This window comes from Microtus pennsylvanicus, chromosome 3, assembly GCF_037038515.1.
Source record: "Microtus pennsylvanicus isolate mMicPen1 chromosome 3, mMicPen1.hap1, whole genome shotgun sequence".
Lineage (NCBI taxonomy): Eukaryota > Metazoa > Chordata > Mammalia > Rodentia > Cricetidae > Microtus > Microtus pennsylvanicus.
The window spans coordinates 26,863,823-26,884,719 of record NC_134581.1 but is presented as its reverse complement, the minus strand read 5'-3'; the positions used below and the strand labels follow the sequence as shown (position 1 = coordinate 26,884,719).

The 20,897-nt window shown below is 42.8% G+C and overlaps 1 protein-coding gene across 1 annotated transcript in view; it reads right to left on the bottom strand.

The window, feature by feature from the left end:
• Positions 1 to 17,625, bottom strand: part of Rasa2 (RAS p21 protein activator 2) — a 99,571-nt gene extending 81,946 nt beyond the window's left edge. Inside the window, exon 1 of the mRNA XM_075964939.1 lies at positions 17,432 to 17,625. Within this exon, the coding sequence (XP_075821054.1) occupies positions 17,432 to 17,567 (136 nt within the window). The 5' untranslated portion in view covers positions 17,568 to 17,625. The remainder of the gene's footprint in view (positions 1 to 17,431) is intronic.
• Positions 17,626 to 20,897: the final 3,272 nt, after the last annotated feature.

Below are 20,897 nucleotides of genomic sequence, written 5' to 3'. Positions count from 1 at the left end.
TTCCTGGGTCTCTCTTCTCTTTACATGGCTGGTACATTTTTGTCATTCAGGTCTCAGCTCAAATGACACTTGTCAGAGAACTTTTCCCTGATTAATCTATTTAAATCAGATGATCCTGCTACCACATTCTTTCTGTTTGGTCTCCTTGAGAGCATTTGTAACTGGCTGAACCTCTGTTAGAAGTTTTTGCAGCTCCAATATGAGGCCTGAGAACTTGCTAATGCTCAAGATTTAAAACAGCAAGCATTGTACTACTGAGCAACACCACAGCCCTTTCCACTGTGACCTCGAAGTCATTCCTGAGAATTCCAGTCAGCCTTTTTTGGGAGCCTAGGGGGAGGGGCAGCACATGCACATTAGGTGTGGAGTCAGTGTGGAATCCGGAAGACAATTTCAGGAGCCATTCCTTAGGAGCTGCCCACTTTTTTGTTGTTGGATTTTTTGGTTTGTTTTGTTTGGGCACAGGGTGCCTCACTGGCCTGGAAATCACTAAGAGGTCTTGGGTCTGTCGACATGGCTCAGTGGGTGAAAGCACTTGCCGTGTAAGTCTGATGACCTGAATTAGATCCTCGAACCCACGTAAAGGTGGTAGGGGAGGATGACTCCGCAAAATTGCCCTCTGACTTCCATATCACCTGCATGTGTGTGTGCGCGTACACACACACACACACACACACACACAGAAAGAGAAAGAGAGAGACAGAGACAGAGAGAGAAAGGCTGAAGAGATGGTACAGTAGGAAGACTGCTTGTTGCTATTCCAGTGGACTGGAGTTCTGTTCCCAATCAGCTCACAACTAACTGCTTCTAACTCCAGCTCCAGGGGATCTGATACCTCTCCTGGTCTCCAAGGGCACTGGCACACATATGTCATGCACCTACATGGATATACATACATATCTATAAATAAAAATAAATCTTTAAAATAGTGTATTTTAATTCAAAGCACCCATGTACTTGTCTCTGGAAACTATTTCTTATAGCATTCCACTATAGTTTGAGATATAATACTTGAGCAAGCCAACTGAAAAAATGATTTTCACTTCCATTGTAATAAATAAAAAGAAATAGGTTTAAAAAATAAAACAAAGTCTCTAAAGAGACAGTAAAAGTAATATAAAAGAATACAGACAGTCATAGACTAAAGGAGTAAATTTAAAAAGCCACGTAAAATGGAATATACACAGAAAGTCTGGATTATGTATATTATTGTGTTTTCTTTAAATTTTTTGACTGCAGAGAGACATTTGTTTTGGGGGGCTGCTAAGTTAAACCAACATAAAGGTATCTTGACTTCAAAATGTGGGTCTAAGGATAGATATGTTGCTTTAGAAAAGAGGTTCTGCTTTTGTTTCCACAAAAGACAACAACCTGTGGAATCCTTCCACGCTAATGTGATTTGATGGAACAAACTCGCCCTACCAAAAGGTCTCTGTAAACCCCAAAAATACTTCACTCACTGAACCTGAAGCTCCCTTACTCAGTTAGATTTAACTGGCAGCAAGTCTCAGGGATCTGCCTCCCCACAGCTGGAATTATAGCTTAGCACTGCCATATTTGGCGTTTTCTCTTTGGGTGCTAGTGATCAAACTCAGGTTCTCATGTTCACAAAACATGCCAAGGTACTGTAAATATACAAAGGTCCTATAACAAAAAGTATACATTTGATTGTATTTATAACTGTCACTATTTCCATCAACAATGAATCAAGGTCAGGAGGTATATCATTCTCAATCAACTGCTCCCCATTGCAAAGATGAGGACAGCACTCCAGGATAACTTCTTTCACTCCATAATAAATGTTTTTGTTCAGTTCTTAACCAATACTCTTTAAGCACTTTAGCTTACATTATGGTTTAATGCGTAACTGTTAACTAAATTTCCTTTAAAGTGTCTTAAGTTTCTTTTAAAGTGTCTTTTCAAATATTCAAAGATGAGCAAAATAAACACTTCACTAGTGTAGTGGCTTGAAAGAAAATGGCTCCCAAAGGGAGTGGCACTATGGAGATGTTGCTTTGTTAGAGTAGGTGTGGCCGTGTTGGAGGAAGTGTGTCACTGTTGGGATAGGCTTTGAGGATTCCTATGCTCAGGATTCCACCCAGTGTCTCAGTCAACTGCTTGTGGCCGCCAAGATGCAGGACTCTCGGCTACCTCTCTAACACCATGTCTGCCTGCACACCGTCATGTTCTGCCAAGATGATAATCGGCTGAACCTTTGAACTGTAAGCCACCACAATTAAATGTTGTCCTTTCTAAGGGTTGCCATAGTCATGGTTGCCTCTTCACAGCAATAGACACCCTAAGACAATCAGACATTTCTTGTTTCAAGGATATACTGCAAGTTGGCCAAAATATCTTCACATTATATGACAGTGGTTTTATCCAATGAATAAAATGTAACTTTTCCCTCATCACACACACATATATATGGTGTGGTGTGTGTGTGTGTGTTTCTTTTATTATTCGGTTGGTGTTCCTGTTGGAAGGTTGAGAAAAGGACTTCCATGTTGACCTTGGACCTTTTATTTTGCCAGGGATAGACAGGTAACCATGAACTTCTGGTCCTCCTACTTCTACTTCCCAAGTGCTGGGACTCCTGTGCCACCAGTTAGCTGTTATTTCTTGCTATTATCATTTTTTAATCTTACTTTATAATTCTGATGATCTTTAAATGAATGACATTTATATGGAGGATTTTTCGTTTAATGGAAGATTTCCATTATCAGTTACTATTTCCATTGGCATTTATTATCTTGCTTTTAACTGTTTACTTTTTGACAATGGCAAAAAGTGACTATCTCCTATAAAATTAAATGTTTCTCCCATCTCCTTAGGTAGTTATGCAGAAGCTATCTTCTCAATGAAGTCCTTCTTGACTACTCTCATCTTCTGTCATTAAATGTGGTACCCACTCCTGTTTATGTTTATTAACATGCCACATACCGGATACAAGGGACCTACTTTTAACCTTTAGAGTGCTGACACAGATCAATTTATATTAAAGAAGAAATTTACATGTAACTTATTTAAATTTATTTATTTTGGAGAAAGAGTCTCAGTAAGTAACCTTAGCTGGTCTAAAACTCTAATAATTTTAACTTTTAAATGCAGCATGTACAGTCCTGAGTACAGTCCTCGGGGAAGCTACAAGAGGGCACCAGATAGCCCTAGAGCTAGAGTTACAGGCTGTAGAGAGCTGCCACCCATATGCGTCCTGGGAACCAAACTCAAGTCCTTTGGAAGAGCATGTGCTCTTATTTGCTTAACCACCATTCCAGTCCCAATGTTATTTCAAAGCTTGTCCTCCCTGTGTAGATTGTACAATAACTCCATGTGGGCAGGGAGGCTTGCTTGTACCTAGATCCTACCATGTAATTTCTTTTATTTGGGAAACAAAGCCTCTTACTGAACCTGGAGCTAACAAGTTTGACTAAGCCTGGCTAGCCCCTGAGCCCCAGAGATCCTCCTGTTCCACCTCCCCAACAAACTAGAATTTTAAGCATATACCACAACATCTGTGCTTTTTTGTTTGTTCTTATGTGAGTTGTAGAGATCAAACTCAGATTCTCATGACTTTGTAGCAAACATTTTAACAACTGAGCCATCTTTCTAGCCTACCATATAAATTGTATCTAGCACTAGAATATCAAGTTGTTCAACAGAGACTTTGGTATGTATGTGTATGTTTGGGGAACATCCCATCTATATATTTCTATCAATAGGTTGTATTGTGTACTTATACATATCCTAGGAAAAGATACTACCAATATACGCTATCTCTTAAATATTTGAATGCCCCTAAGAATTTTCTCAATGTCTCATTTCATTTGCATTAACAAATTTGTATAATAACCCTATTAGGAAAGCAATACCGTTTTAATAAAGTAAATCAGCAGCAGCAGCAACAATGAATAAATCACAGTCAAAAGCTATAGTATGACTGCTTTTCCACTCTATTCTTAAATTCCTTCTAAAATAGTAGTTCTGATACTCTATCCCTGTCTGGAAGAGATTTGGTAAACTCAGACCTATTTCAAAGCATACCTTTAATACAAAGAAGGACAGGAGTCAACACAGATCCTAAAGGGATTAACCCTCAAAGGAAATCAAAATAGGGCAGGGTCCCGGACAAAAGAACACTATGAAAAAGACTATTTGCAGTGGGAAAAGGGCAAGTCAAACCACAATAAAAGCTAACATTTATTTAATAAATAATATATATTTCACAGTAGACTTTTTAAGAATGCCATGTTATTTTAGTTAATTTTCAAAATAAATCTTTCAAGTGATAAGTACCTTTTTCAAAGTATAGAAATTAACACTGGAAGAAGACTGCTGCAGTAGGAAGACAAATCTGGAGCGGCAATTAGAGGAGCATCTTCAAGGCAGCAGTGAAGACGACAAACTGAGGAAGCAGATAAAAGGGGGAACCTGAGGACACGGGAGGGTTTGACAGAGAACCTAAGATGGAAACCTCAGAGTCCTAACTTCATAGACAACAAGGATTACTAAGTTTTTGAGTTTTTTATTTGCTTGTTTTAGTTTATGTTGAGACAGGGTTTCTCTGGGCAGCCCTGGCTGTCTTGAAACTCGTTTTATAGACCAGGCTGGCCTCCAACTCAGAGATCCACCTGCCTCTGCCACTTGAGTGTTGGGATTAAAATCAAGAGTCACTACCACCAGGCAAGGGTTACTAAAAGTAACCCTTTTATATGGTCTTGCTGTGGAATAATGCTCTTGCACACTGTAAGATTTGTCACTCGCATTGGCTTAATGAAACTCCAATTGGTCAGTAGCCAGGCAGGAGTATGGGGACCAGACTATGATGGGAAGGAGGGTGGAATCCAGAGTCACGGGTAAGCACAGAGAAGACGAGAACGCCACACTGAGAAAAGGTACCAAGCCACATGGCAAAGTATAGACAGAAATATGGGCTAATATTCCCTATGGGAGGGGCTTGGTCTTGCCCAAATTTAATGTGCCAGACTCTGTTAACTCCCCATAGGATCCCTTACCCATGTTGGGAGGAGGGGATGAGGGATGAGCTGGGGGTGGAGGCGAGGAGGAGGTGAGAGAGAAAATTGTGGTTGGAATATAAAATGAAATATAAAAAAAAAGAAATATGGGTTAATTTAAGCATAAGAGTTAGCTAGTAACAAGCCTGAGCTGTCAATTGAGCATTTCTAATTAATATAAGCCTCTGAATGTTTGAGAACAACCAGAAACTTCTGTTTCCACAGTCTACTTCAGAAAAATCTGACAAGGGACTTGAACTGAAGTAACAAAAAGCAAAGAGTGGAAAGGAAAGAATGGAAGCAATACTCTAAAGAGAGAATTCCGTGAACCTGGTATCAACTGGCCTGAGTGACATGGGATATGTTATCATCACAACAGAGATGTCAAGCTAAGCATGTAGTTTTTACATAGTGAGAAGATATGACCCATGTCAATACCACCATCCATATCTTTACAAAAAAAAAAGAGAGAATATACATACTTAAAAATATACTCGAGGAGCTGGAGAGATGGCTCATCAGTTAAAAGCACTTGCTGATCTTGCAGAGCACCTGAGTTTAGTTCCTGACACCCGCATGATGACTCACAACCATCCATAACTCCAGCTCTAGGGCTCTGGCACGCTCTGAGGGTGTGAGGTACACAGGAAGAGCACATATGCACATATACATACATACATACACATTCCAACAAACAGCATTTATACACTTGAGAGTACGTCTTTAAAAAGTTAAAAATACTAAATATATAAAAATATGGACTCATGTTAAGAAGCTTAGATAAGATTGAAATGTCACCTAATTATATAATACATAGTCCTAGCTATGATATGGTAATATATAATAAAGTCTTTAAATTTTTCTAATTTTAATTTCAATTTTTGCAACAGGGCAATTCTAAAATAATGAGCTATAGCATGAATAATAAAACCCAGACATAGATACTGTCTCTAAAGATCAGAAAAGAAAAGCAGCCAGCCATTAGAGAGACCTCTTACCTCTTTATCAACCTTCAGACCGAAACAGTGAGATCCTGTCTCCACGGATCCTCAGACTTCACACTCCACTGAGCTCCTGCCTTTTCCCCTGTATAGTCTTTCCTCCACACAGCCATATCATTCCTGTCTCCACTTCCCAAGTGCTGGGATCACCTTTGTGTGAGCTTTCTCTCTATTTTAGACAGATTCATCTTAGTGTAGCTCAGTGTGGCCTTGAATTCACAGAGATCTGTCTGCCTCCTGAGTCCTGGGATTAAAGGTGTGCGCCACCACTCCTTGGCCAGTATGGCTGACTAGTATGGCTGCTTTGCTCTCTGATCTTCGGGCAAGCTATATTTACTAAAACACAAATAAAATACCACTATAACAAGTGGTATTGACATACAGCCAGTTGAATGACTGTGTTTTAAAGCAGACAGTTGGGTTTCAATATAAGCTTTGGGCACTTAACAATCTGTTATGTCCTTAGTTTCAATTTCCTGTGTAAAAAGAGATAATACTTAGGACGGTAGTGAACATTAACTGTGGTAAAGCCCTTGACACAATATCTAAAACAAAGAAAGTACTTAGTAAATAGTAACTATCAATATCCCTGTTTGGCTAGAGGTTCTTAAAAATTAACATCTACAAACAATTCCCTTATCCAAACCACTAGGTCCGGATCAAAGATAATGCATAACAGCTGCAGCTATCTGCACTGTGATATTAATCACCTCTGACTGAAGCTTAGTCTAGAAGAAGAAGTTAGGAAACTACTACACATGAAAAGGCGAGTTTCACAAGATACTGCCAGGAAGTGTCCATGGGTTATAGAAGTATGTTACCAAGTGCAAGAACGATCTTCCTGTGGTTTGCCTTGCCCACTTACAGTGTCAGTGTTGAATGTGTGCTGGTTTCTATGGTTCTTACAGCCCCTTTGCAAGGTGAGAAAGCGAACAGAGATTATGGTGTAATCTCTGCTGAGGCAGGCCATTGGTTCCTGCAGTTACATGATGCTTAGCAAGGTTCATAAGGCAGCCTAGAGAGCCTGTAATGGCAAGCAAAAGGCTAAAGACAAATGGTGGAAGAGCTGGGGCCACAAGGACAGGCCTTCCAGGGGCTGTAACTGTTATCTTTGTTAATGGAATTCTTAATAGCCCCTTTTCAAAAGCAACAAAGCAGTACCTGATAACAAATGCTACATATCCCCCCTCTCTGTATAAAAGGTGTATATTTATTAGAACTACTCAAAAGCAAGAAACTGCAGTCCACAGCAGAGAACTCAGTGGCTATGGTAACACGTCTGCAGCTCCAGCACTCCAGCTAGACTGAGAGTCTGAGGCCAGCCAGAACCACATAGAGAGATTTCACGTCAAAAAAACAGTAAGTAGGGGCAAAAAAGAAGAAAAGGAAGGAAGGGAGAGAGAGAGAGAAACGAGAAGGCAAGCAAGTGGGCAGAAAACCCACAAAAGCAGAATTAGGAAAACAAAAGACTATTTTATGAATCCCTAGATTCATTTTTACTACATTTGACAACATTCTAACTTTATTGAGTATCCATTTCATTAGACCACGGTTAATTTAGAGGTAATCACCAAGTCTTGTCAATGGAAACAAATTCATTCCAATATACTGGAAGACAGGCAGCCTGGTGGGAAAAGACATGAGCCTTGTCAACAAACCTGCTGAGACCTCGTCTTACACTGCTGAAGAGCTCTCTGTTCAACAACAATCCTTTACATAAAATGAAGCAAATTTAATAACCTGCAAACTATCCTAGCACACTACCTGAAAAACAGTAAATATCCAATAAACATGGGTTCACTTCCCCATATGTACTGAGGAATTTTTTGTTGGTTTTTTTTTTTTTGTGTGTGTGGTTTTTTGAGACAGGATTTTTCTGTAGCTTTGGAGCCCATCCAGAACTTGCTCTGTAGCCAGACTGGCCTCGAACTCACAGAGATCTTCCTTTGCCTCCCGAGTCCTGGGATTAAAGGTGTGCACCACCATTACGTGGCCCAGAAAGTTTTACATAAAGAAGACTACCCAAATATACAGGTTCAAAATTATTGAGGACCTTCAAATATAAACATCCCTCTGAAAGTTATTAACTTTTTGAAAAGTCAACATTTTTTAGCATAAACAACTGATCAAATAGGCAAACTATATAGGAATCCTTTGTATTTTTAAGTTTTACTTTCTTTAAATTATGGGATTGGCACATACTTCTCTTGAAGACCTGGGCTCAGTTCCCAGCATCTACATGAGAGCGGCTCACAACTGCCTCTAACTCCTCTGGCTCCCACAGGCACCTGAATTTATGTATACATTATTAAATGTAAATCTTTAAAATTGTCAAAAATAATAAAAGGGGAGGGCGGAGGGCTAGTGAGAAAACTCAGCAGGCAAAGGCACTTGGTGCTGATTCTGACAACCTGAGCTCAGTATGAAAGACCCTCACGGTGGGAGAGAATCAACCCCTTCAGGTTGTCCCTCTCCCTATCTCTCTCTCTCTCTCTCTCTCTCTCTCTCTCTCTCTCTCTCTCTCTCTCTCTCTCACACACACACACACACACACACGTGGGTGCCCCTCTCTACAGAATTACATACATTTATACATACACACACTAATAAAATTTACACACACACTAATAAGATTTAAAAATAGAAAAGTTGATATTATTAATTTCAATGTGTACTTAAAATGTTACCAAACTTGATCTTACATAGAGAATTCAAGTCAAATTGTGACTCACAGTATCTGACTAACACTTCATTTGTACAAACAGAAATGTTTGATAATATCTCCAATACACTTATACTCTCTATTAAAAATCAAGTCATTATAAGGAAGACTAATTCCTGTTGCCACCACTGAATATAATAATCAAACTATACATCTTTTAAGACATCTTTTGAATAAAATGTATCTATTAGTTTACAGAGAAAAGCTCACTGTCCCGAGAGTTGAAAAGCAGACTAAGGGACTGGACTGTAGCTCAGTGATAGAAAGCTTAGCTGGCATTTGTGATGTCCCAGGTTTGATCCTCAGGACCACAAAAACAGATTAGAGGGATGGATGGCTAGCTGAACAGAAAAATGGATGTATGATAGAAATATATACATTTATTACTTTAATAACGCTTTTTCCCCACCCAATGATACATCTTGGGGTCGTTCTAATATATATGTACTTCATTCTTTTTAACTGCTACAGTATATATGTATGAACAGACTATCTACTTTCCTGTTAATGAACACTTTAATTATGTCTTTCTTTTTAAACAAACAAGACCAACACAAAACCTCTTTGTATGGGCCTGTAGGATAATATGGTAGAAGTAAAAACACATAGGAAAAATACATTTAAATTTTAATAAATACTACCAAAATGCTATAACATGGTTTTATAGATTTAAAATCACAATAAAAGTACAAAGTATGTTTTCCTACGCACTCATTAAATACTGAAAGAAGCCAGGTTTCCATCTTTTGTAAATGGTGATATATTCACACAATTGTTTCTCTGATTTCTTTTCTCTCTCTCTCTATTTTTTTTTTTTTTTTTTTTTTTTTTGGTTTTTCAAGACAGGGTTTCTCTGTAGCTTTGGTGCCTGTCCCGGAACTAGCTCTGTAGACCAGGCTGGCCTCAAACTCTCAGAGATCCGCCTGCCTCTGCCTCCCGAGTGCTGGGATTAAAGGCGTGCGCCTCCACCTCCCGGCTTCTCTGATTTATTTCTGTTCAATTTCACCAGCACTTTCATATATTTACTAGGTAATTTATTTTCTTTTGTGAAGTACTTTTGCACATATTGTTCCAGGGGCCTCTTTATAAAAATCTATATGAAGCCTAGACACAGTGATGCAAATCAGAAATCTCAGCACATTCAGCGACTGCAGGAGCCAAGAGGATCATCATGCCGACGGTGGTGGTGCACACCTTTAGTTCCATACTCAGGAGGCAAAGGGAGGCAGATCTCTGTGAGTTTAAGGCCAGCCTGGTCTACAGAGTGAGGTCCAAGACGGGCTCCAAAGACACATACAGAAACCCATCTTGAAAAAATGAAAAACAAAACAAAACAAAAGATCACCACAAATTCAAGGTCAGCCTGGGAAATATAGTGAGAGCTCACATTTAAAACAACATACAGTAGCCAGCGGTGGTGGCACACATCTTTAATCTCAGCACTCGGGGAGGCAGAGGTAGGCAGATCTGTGTATTCAAGGCTAGCCTGTTCCACAGAGCAAGTTCCAGGATAACCAGGGCTACACGGAGAAACCCTGCCTTGAAAAACAAAACAAAGCAAAACAAAAGAATAAATAAATAACATACAGCTGGGCTAGATACAACTTGGTGGTAGAGCACAAAGACTCTGAATTCTTTCCCAGTACTCTACACACACACACATACACACACAACATTTGTTATTACAAAGGCAAAAACAACTTAAATGTCCATCAATAGGTGCCTGGTTAAATAAAATACAATACATCCAGATGAGAGATTATGCATATTACAAATATATTATTTTTAATGAGGATATGAAAAATCTTCAAGTTATATTGAAAAAGAGAGATGCAAAACACACATATTTTGCTTCTATTTCTCTGTGGTAGAAAAGCCACAATGCACAATTGTTTGTAAGTGCTTAAATAATCTCTAAAAGAATACAAACTAAACTGGTAGACACTCAAAATGATGATCCTAGAGTCTGGGTACCAGAAGTTTTTAAAGCACACAAGCAACACTGATGGACAGTCAAGACTGAAAAGGGTTGAGATAAAGTCTGGCATAAATAAGTAAACACCCGGTTCAGTCTCCACACAACGCACACCCTTGGTTGCATTGCTCGTCCTATCCCTACACAAAATTCTTCATCAATAACAGATGAACATGTGTACAAAACTCAGTGAAATTCTATCACTACTCTGAAAACCACTGGAGAGGGGAAAGTAGTCTTCAAACCTTACATGCAGCATATTTTCAACATTCATAGATAAGTCAATAGCATTCTAGGAGGAACCTTTGAGAGTGCATTCACTGTCTTACAAGTCATTAACTGTGTGACACTCGGGTCCCTGAACTCCAGAGTCTGTATGTACACAAGAACAGCACAAATGTTATCTTCTTTCTCTTCCAGTTCTAAAACTGTAAAATCCTCTAATCAGAGAATGAATGAAAACTTCTGCTTAGTATAAATCTTAGACTAGAACAGTGAGTAAAGACTTCCTCATCCCACTCACAACTTGAGACAAACTTTACAGTCCAAGGGACTGATATGCCCTCCCAGATACTCAAATATATATTACATACTACTACTGAATTAACCACTGGCCATAGAAAAAATGTTTAGGATTCAAACAATTCTATTAAGTCTTAGGCAAATTTCTTAAGAGCACTGTATTAAATGCAAAACAGGTATATTAACAAATTCAAGCATTAAAGCAAGTCTCTGATATATTATCTTAAAGCAAATGGTTCACTTCATAAAGCAACTATGAAAGGACTAGAAGGCATGTTTAAAGACATATCCAAACACCCATTTCTGAAGTAAAGAAGCAGGGTTCCTCAATCTGCTTAGCTCTTCTATCATTAACAGCACTATTAGGATATTAGGATCCACACTCAAAGTAAATTTTCCAACTACAGCTCACTGTTCTGTTTGTGGTTGCTGCTGTTGTTTTGGTTTGTTTAAGACAGGGTTTCTCTGTGTAGCTCTGGCTGTCCTAGAACTCACTCTGTAGACCAGGCTGGCCTCAAACACAGAGATCTGCCTGCCTCTGCCTCCTGAGCGCTGGGATTAAAGGCGTGCGCCACCACTGCCCTGCTCGTATTTGATATAACCTTATAACATGCCATGGGGGGGGGCAAACACAAAGACCTGAGTTTAATCCTCAGAACAAAACCCAGGCAAAAATATTGGGTGTGGAGGGTCATGTGTGTAATCCCAGCACTTGGATGGCAGAGACAGAGGGAGCCACGGAGCCTGCTCGTCAGTCAGTCTAGACTAATTACTGAGCATCATGCCATAGAGAGGTGGGCACTGTTCCTGAGGACCACGGCTGAAACTGCCCTCTGGCTTTCACATACACATGTGCACACTTGCATGTAGACCTGCGCACACATGTACACACACATGCACACTCTTAAAAATGAAGCAAATTTAGCTAGATTTTTGATGATTAAAATACCACACATAACTAAATGTCATAAAAATTTAATTTACATAAGACATTTCTTAAGTTAACAATAATATGTGACTATACAACAAAACTTTATTACCAGTTTTTAAAAAGAGAATAGAAATATATCAGTAGGCAAAACACATAATCTGCTACTATTAAATAATTCCATAAAGCACATTATCAAGAAAATAGGATTAGAGTCTATAATTAAAGGCTATAAAATGATGGTTTTATTCTAGCTACATTAGTTCCACAGTCACTTCTGGAACTATTCAAAGAGCTCTCAGTTACAAAAACCCCTCTATGAACTCACTGAGGTTTACTCCTGTCCTCCACGGAGCAGAGGCTTAGCTGACTGCTCTGTGAACTTTACAAAGATCCCTTTCTCCTCAGTTCCTATCCATCTCAAAGATGGATTCTTCTTCCGTCCTAAATAACTCATCCTCTCATTTCAAATTTCTGACAATAATGAATTATTACCATGAGTAAACCCTTTAAATCCCTCCATTAAGTACTCATCATCTCGTTTCAAAGATCTGATAATAATGAATTATTAGCATGAATAATTCCTTTAAATCTCTTCCTCTCAACTCTTGGGTAGTCAATAAAAAGTTTTGATTTATATCTTATTACCAAAACATTTAAACCTGCCGTGCCAAATAAAAACACTTCCTGTGTAAAGTATGATTTTAAGATTTTCTTTTCCAAGCTCCAGGGCCAACTAATATCAAAATTTATGAATATAGTCAGATAACAATTAAAACTCTAATTAATAAGTCAGCATTTAGAAAAATGTACCCCTTTTCCTAACGAGGCAACTTTGGCCTCAATTCAAACCTAGGCTAAGTGAAAATTCCAATTTTCAAAGGAAAAAAGAACTTTCTGAGAGATCCATGAAGTTTTCCTTTGAGAAAACTGACAGTTGCTAGTTTGTTCAGCAATACAGAAATCCTTCCACATCTAGTACTCTGAGACTATCCCCAGATAGTTTTCTAAAGGCCTGCCCTGTTCTAGTGAGACTGTTAAAAACAACAATGACAAAAATAAAACATAAACAAGAATGAATATTAACTGAAAGAGTTCACAGTATAACAGGAACATACACAAATGATTTCTATAATAAGAAAATGGTCATGAACTGTAATATTGGTTTTCTGCATCAAAGCCCTATGGCTAGAAATGAGGGTAAGTTTGTCTGAAAGACTTAAATCACATGGAGCAAGCTTCTGAAGCATCTGTAGGGTTCTCTGATGTAAATACGGCAGAGGAAATAACATGAGCAAAATGGCTGGTGATAAAGCCCTGGTCCCACTCTGAAGATGATACAGAGAAGACAGAGATAAGCTCCCGGGTGAATGAGCCATCTAAAGTCACAGGAATATTACCTAACCAAGTCTAAAGCAGAACACAGCTTTCTGTGTACACCAGGAAACGCTGGTGCATGCTGGACAAGAGCATCAGATAAGGCTTTATCTCCTGCTTCACTCCTTCCGAAGAGATGGCCCATGGCTGACCCAGCTCTTTTTTGGTTGTGGATTGGGGATATCATCATAGCAATCCTGTGAGACAGATATTTTTACTATTCACAATTTACACATGAGACTACAGAGGAACACAAAGGTGTGAACAAAAGCTGGGAATTAAGTGTACATTCAATCCCAGTAGACTCATTACACCAGGCCCCTAAGCTTAAGCACTGTTAAGTGCTCTGCTCTCTGCTTTGTCAAACAGCCGTAAGTCATTCCTGGTCTGAAAATATCAAAATCCTAAGTGAGTTCTTGGGTGACAATCATCTTCTCACAGATCTCACTGTACAATACTCAAACACTTCACACAAATCTTCACAGCTGGTACCTTTATGAACCAGGTATCTATCCCCTGAGCCAAAAGCCCGTGCATGTGTGGAGCCTTTCAAAACTTTTATAATGGACTTAATTGGACAAGGGCAGACTGAACAAAATGTGGTAACCAAAAAGGAGGTCACACCAAACCTGAAGATATAAATAAAAGACAAAGTCTAAAACCCTTCTTTCACCTGAAAATGGGGTGTAAGGGGGGGGGCATGCAAACTAGCTTTAGGTATGCCACTTACATCAAAGTAGTTCAGACCAAAAGTACTCCTGACTTCAGTTACTAAAGGCTCAGGGGACAGACAATTCGAAGCTATCCAACAACTCTACCCCTTGAATACAGTTAAGGAAGCTGACCACTCAAAATGTTTTCAGGCTTTTTAGCATAGTAAACGGACCATCAGTCTATAACCCAAAATACTGTCTGCAATAGTAGGTTTCCTTAAACCGACTGTGTAAAGGCAGCTGTAAAATGGTTTCTGTCTATGTGTTCTTGTTCATGTGGCTGTGTACAGATGTGCGTGTGGGTGCCCGAGACTCTACCTTTATCATTTGAGACACGGTTTCTCAATGAACTAGAAGCTCTCCTCAGCCACACTGGCCGGGCCAATGAGTTCCAGGGATCTGCCTGTGGCCACTCTCCCGCTGGGGGGATTAAAGGAATGTGCTGCAAGCCTTCCTCTGCTACTCATGCTTTTTATAAGGGCTCTGGTGAGGAAAGCAGGTCCTCAGGCTTGCACAGCGGGCACCTGACCAGCTGAGCCCTCTCCCCACCCTGCAGTTGTTTTGATCCATCAATCTGATACCATATACCTTGTGAAATCCATGGGACACAAACAAATTAGGAATGAGACACCTGAAGAAGGGTGCGGACTATCATCTAGCTCTAGAACTTCGATAATATATACATGGATCCATGGGACACAAACAAATTAGGAATGAGACACCTGAAGAAGGGTGCGGACTATCATCTAGCTCTAGAACTTCGATAATATATACATAGATCCATGCTCACTCTTCACCGGGATGGTTCAGAGCTAAGGGCCAGGAATACGAATAGGAATGTTTCCTCTCAGGCGGATTTTTCAGCAGTCTAGGTCTCTAACTGCAGACCACAGGCCTCCAAAGAGCCGTCTTGAATCTTACAGTACATCTCCAGGAAACAGGCAACTCTCAGGCCCTCCCCCAAGGTTTCTCAGTGTGCTGAAAAGCAATGGGGTGACACAGGTTATGTCACCATTCTCAGTATCTTCCCTGTCAGACCACCATCAGCCCATTTCTGTGACTTCAACACCTGCTGCTGTGTCTGCCACTCTCCGGCCCTCACCTTACAAAACCCACATGTCAGTTTCAGGAACAGAGAAGAGCATCTCCTTGCAAGGTTCCCAAGCTTAACCAGCTCTACATTACACCAGCTAAAAGGAGGACACAGAAATGGGAGGGGCTTTCTTTATTTAAATATATTTCTTTGCGAAACAGTCACACCATGACCGGAGCTATAAGCTGAGCAATTAAAAGATAACCCACCTAGGATGAAAGCAAGGTAATACTCTAGCCCCCAGTTAAACTGAAAATAACACTCCCAGGAGCTTAATGGTCAATTTCTGGGCAGTGGGACTGCCTAAACCACGGGAATTAAGGGGTGTGTGTGTGTGTGTGTGTGTGTGTGTGTGTGTGTGTGTGTTTTAATTTGCACCCAAATCTCTTTGCCAAACTGTTCACAGGACCTTTGCTCCGGAGCAGGTCAGAGTAGACGGTGTCTATATCCTTCTAGAAACAGTCCAACCCTAAGGCTCAACTTCAACAGTGCATATGTCACCCCCACAATACAATCTGTTTTTAGAGATTAGCCAGGCTTCCACAGACAGTGTCTAGTATCAATTCACAGAGAAATATAAAGAAGCAAAAATCTGGAAAGCCAGATCAATGTGGGGAGGAAATCCTAATTCACTGGGCTGTACCCAAGCATTGCATATATGCAAATACTAGGAGTAAGAAATATTAACCGTGAAAAGTTTACCCCTAAGAAAGTAACTTAAAATACTGGGTACTTAAAAGACTCTCACAAAGCATCCATTGCCACGGTATAATTTCCCAAGTTTTAATAACTAAAATATCTTCATTAAGAGTCCCAGGATCTCAACAAGGAATAAAAAGTGACATTTCACGTGTTTGCTCCTGGGGTTTTAATAAAATTCCAAATTCTTTTGAAAGAGAGTAACTTAAAAAAAAAGTGAGAGAATCCAAAATAAGTTATAGAGTCAATATTTAAAAAGAAAAATTGTATATTCTGCTGAAGAAAGCGGTATTAGCCAGTCTAATACAAAACATAAACTATCTTTCGGGTTGAGGAGAGACACCGTGGAGCATGATTCCAATCCTGAAGGTACTGAATAATTTTTTTTCCAACAAAAGTTTTATTGATTTGTCTTTCAAACAATGAAGGGGGGTTGTCTAAATAAGCTGGGGGAGGGAGTCAATGCAATATCAAACGGGTCATTAAAAAGACTAAGGATTGCAAGGACAATCACACTAGCCGGTCCATTAAAAAGACTAAGGATTACAAGGACAATCACACTAGCAGGTCCCCGAGTAAGCTTCTAAACTCAGCTCCGCTCGCACAAAAGTAACAAATGCACGGGAAAGAATGAAGTGGGTTAAGAGCGGGCTGGATGACTGTGTTTTGAGACCTGCTCACAGGAAGCCACTACATCCTGCCCACAGTCCCTGTCAGTCACGCCGTCTCTCGATTCAAGTCCCCGCCGCCGCAGCAAGGTGGGGCGGGCACAGGTGTCCGGCCCGTGCTTCTCGGGCGTCCCGCTCGCCTGCTCGCCTCGCCTCGCCGCGCCCAGCCGACCCCGGGCCGCCGGCTTCCGCAGCCCCCAGCAGCCGTCTCGACCTGGCAGGATCCCCGGAGCCCCAGGGAGCCCGCACCCCCTCCCCAGCCCGCCGCCCGGCCCAGCCCCGCCCCGCCCCGGCCGGCCTCCCTCCTCCAGCCGCGCCTCCCCGGTAATTACCACGGGGCTCCCACCTCGGGCCGCTCCCGTCGTCCGCGGCCGCCCGCAGGCCTGCGTCCGAGAGAGGCCGGAAACTCGGCGCGCCCCCGGCCGCGCCCCGGGCTCCCGCGTCCAGGCCGCGCTCCAGGCGGCGCCCCTCACGCCCGCCTGCCCGCCCGCCTGCCGCCCGCTCGCTCGCCCGCGCGGGCAGCTCCCCGCCCTGCTCGCGCCGAGGGGAGCCCCGACCCGCGCCGTCCCGTCAACGCGGCGCCTCCCCCAACACACCCCCATCCCGGCTCACCAGTCCCGGGCGTGCCGCCACCCCCGCGCGCGCCTGCCGCCCACCCTCAGCCGCGCCGCCCCGGGATCCCCTCCGCCCCCCCTTCCCCGACCCCGGCCCCGCTTACAGATCCTGCCGCGCAGGCTCTGCAGCACTCGGACCTCGCGGCTGTCCTCGTCTCCCGTCTCGGGTTCTGCCGTGCCCGTGACGGCCGGCGCCTCGGGAGAAGCCGCCGCCGCAGCAGCAGGCGCTGCCGCCGCCATGGTGCCGCCCGGCCCCTACCGCAGTCCTACCGCCTGCGTAGCCGGGCAAGGCGGAGCCCGGCGAGGCCTAGGACGGATCGAGCCGCGCTCTGGCCCCGCCCCGGCTTCGGGCTGGCTCGCCCCGCCCCTCGCGCAGTGCCCTCCCGCCTCGCCCAGCCTCGCCGGGACCCTGCTCCAGCTCTCGGCCTTGAGTGGTTAAGTGGGGCGGGGAAAGGCTCTGAAACCCCCACCGGGAGGACAACTCTGGCCCTGCTGTGATTCCCAGAACCCTGGGAATCGGGCGTACCCCACGAACGGACTTCCAGGTCCCCTAATGTTCAAGGAAAATAGGAGTCCCCAGTCAGTGCGACTCCAGGTTCAAAGAGAAAGTTTGGCATTTTGGGCGAACATCAAACAACTGAGAGATGTATTCGAGACTCTCCCAGCAGAGGCCAGATGCTCCCGAACGAGGAGGCAAACCACAACCTTTGCTCTAAGAACACTGCTTCGCAAAAAATTGGCTCAAGCAAAGGGCCACAGACTCCCACCCAGCCCGAGACCCAGAGAAATTCTGACGTTATCACCCCTGGTGTATTTCAGAAGCAGAAAGAGGACCTGTTCCCCACTCTCATAAGCAGGCTTTTTAGAAAGCAGATTGGCCCTGGAAAGTTTGTAAATCTTCAACTAGTTGTTGTCTCTATCTTAAGGGAACTATTCACAGTGAGTAAACTGTGAATAATACCCTGGTATGTGATGAGGGGATGATTTCCTGCTCCTGAGGTCGTTAACTGCGCTGCCCGAAGAAGGAAGAAACTGACATAATGGAGCAGGGTTATTCTTTGCCAGTCAGTAGAGAGATTTGGTTTTTTTAAGGGTTAGACATACAGAAATGGCCTTAGGTCAAAAGAGCCCCAGCCTTTGAGCGCCTCAATCTGGAAGGGCACACAGAAAAAGCCAGGGGTGCCATGAGAGAAGAAGTAAGGTAGTAAGGGAGAGCCTTCCTGGGAAAGAGCACTTCCTGGGAAGGGGGAACAGAAGACCAGAATGAGGAAGGAGCGGAAGTGTTTCGGAGAGCACAAACCACTTGTGCAAAGGCCGGTCACTCTGACAGTGACCCAGGCTTCCTAGGCCTTTTAGGCTCAGAGCAATGTTTCTAATCTAGCTTGGGATGTGTGGTGCCTCTTTTCCTGTATGCTGCAGTCTTAGGGCAAGTGAGCATGCCTCCTCTTACCGGTATCTTGTTGTCCTTACTAGCAGTAAGTCCAAGTTCTATTTCCCTTGCTTTCCAAATCGGAGTCATGCCCACGTGCTGTAGACTGGCTTTTTTTCTGTTTTAGAACTTTTAATGCTTTATTGGTATGTATTAATTCTTCATAATAATGGGTTTCCTAATAACATTTTCACATATGTGTATAATGTATTTATTGTATTCTCCCTGCCATTACCCTTTCTTGACACCCTCCACTTCCTCTGAACCCCTTCCTCTTCCCAGCTAGCCCCCTTCCACACTGATCCACCGGAAAGCCAGTGGGCAGCTCTTGGGAGTTGGTTCTCCTTCCGCCATGTGGGTCCTAGGGATTAACTCAGGTCACTTGGTTTGGTATCAAGAGCCTCTTCCCACTGAGCCATCACACCAGCAGGAGTTTTTTTTTTAATCCAATGAGGTTTTGAGAGTTGTTTCCAGGATATAGGTGAGAGGTTAATTACAGGAACACGGGAGACTTACCAGTGGCTACACCACTGAAGAAAATGTTTCTTTCTCCTCCAGCCACCATTAGCTGCCTAGACATCCTTGCAAATCCCTTCACACTCCACGGCCCAGCCTTGTACAGATGACCAGGGCCGCTAGAGAGTTGGCTCAATGGTTAAGAGCACTTACAGCCCTTGCAGAGGAGTTCCCAGCACCAGCACGATGGTTTCCGATGATCTGTAACTCTAGTTCCAGGGGATCCAACTCCTTCTGACCTCTAGGGACACCAGGCACTCATGTGGTATACATACATACATACGTACGTACGTACATACGTACATACACCCATACACATAAAAAGAAATAGAAATATCTTTTTAAAAAGAATATAATAGACATGTTATGCCCAGAAAATTCCACAACACTCTGCTCTATCCTCTTTCTCTTACATTCTTTCTATCTTTTCCTCAACCTTAGCTGAGCCTTAGAGGAGGTGATACAGATAAATATAGAAGTCCTATTTAAGGCTAGGCACTCAACAGTTACTTATTCTCAATATTGACCAGTTATGAGTCTCTGCACTTACCACTGCCTGTTGCAGAAAACCAACCAAACAAAGGCTTCTCTAACCAAACCGGACAGCATCACTAATTCAAGAGCACAAGCACAATTATTGTGCACAATTTAGTGCACACTTCACATTCTTTTAGCAAAATATCTGTAGCCTCCCTACTAGGGCCCATGACCTCCCCAGTCACGTGCTTCTAACCAGGCTTATAGTACCAGATGTAGTTTCCCTGTTATGGAGCAGGCCTCATTTTCAGTCAGGAGGTGGTTGGGAACCCCCAGAACAGACTTGGGTACACTTTGCCTGGCAGGTCAGGATGGAGCAAGTAGGAACCACCTCCAAGCACGACTGCTGATGACAATTCTCCACCAGCAGTCGGCATAACACCTTCTGGCACTGAGTGCTAGCTAGCTGGAGGTCGCTTCCAGCTCTGTCTCGCCTTGATTTCTGTATGTCCTGTGGTCTCTTCTCTGATAACTTCACACACACACACACACACACACACACACACACACACACACTGTATTTTGATCATATTCACCCCCACTACTCTCCCTTATCACTCTCCCACTCCTACTGAGACTCTTTTTCCCCGCAGCTACCTTGTGTGTGTGTGTGTGCGTGCGTGTGCATGTGCGTGTGTGTGTTGTAGAGTTGAATTAGGATTGTCGATCAAGATTTATTTATTAGAGTGACTTAACAGTGGTCACACCATTGAAGAAAATGATTCCCCTTTCCCAGCAGCCGTTCGTTAACGGCCTATAGCTCCTCAGAGAGGGGAGGGTTCTCATGAGCCCCTCCCAATCTGTGCTGGAATGTTGACCCGTTTCATCTCCTGTCAGTAACCACAGCTGCTGTGAGTTCACGAGCACAAAGGCCGTGTCAAGTCCAGAGACAGCATTTCACGGCCTTCCTTCCACCCTCGGGCTCTTACATGCTTCCTGCCCCGTCCTCCTTGAAGTTCTCTGAACCTCAGACATAGTTGGTGTGGGTGTCTCATTTCGGGCTGAGCGCTTCTCGGTCCCAGATCCTCAGCTCATTGGCCAGTCGTGGATCTCCACATCAGCCTCTGTCCACTGAAAACGAAGCTTCT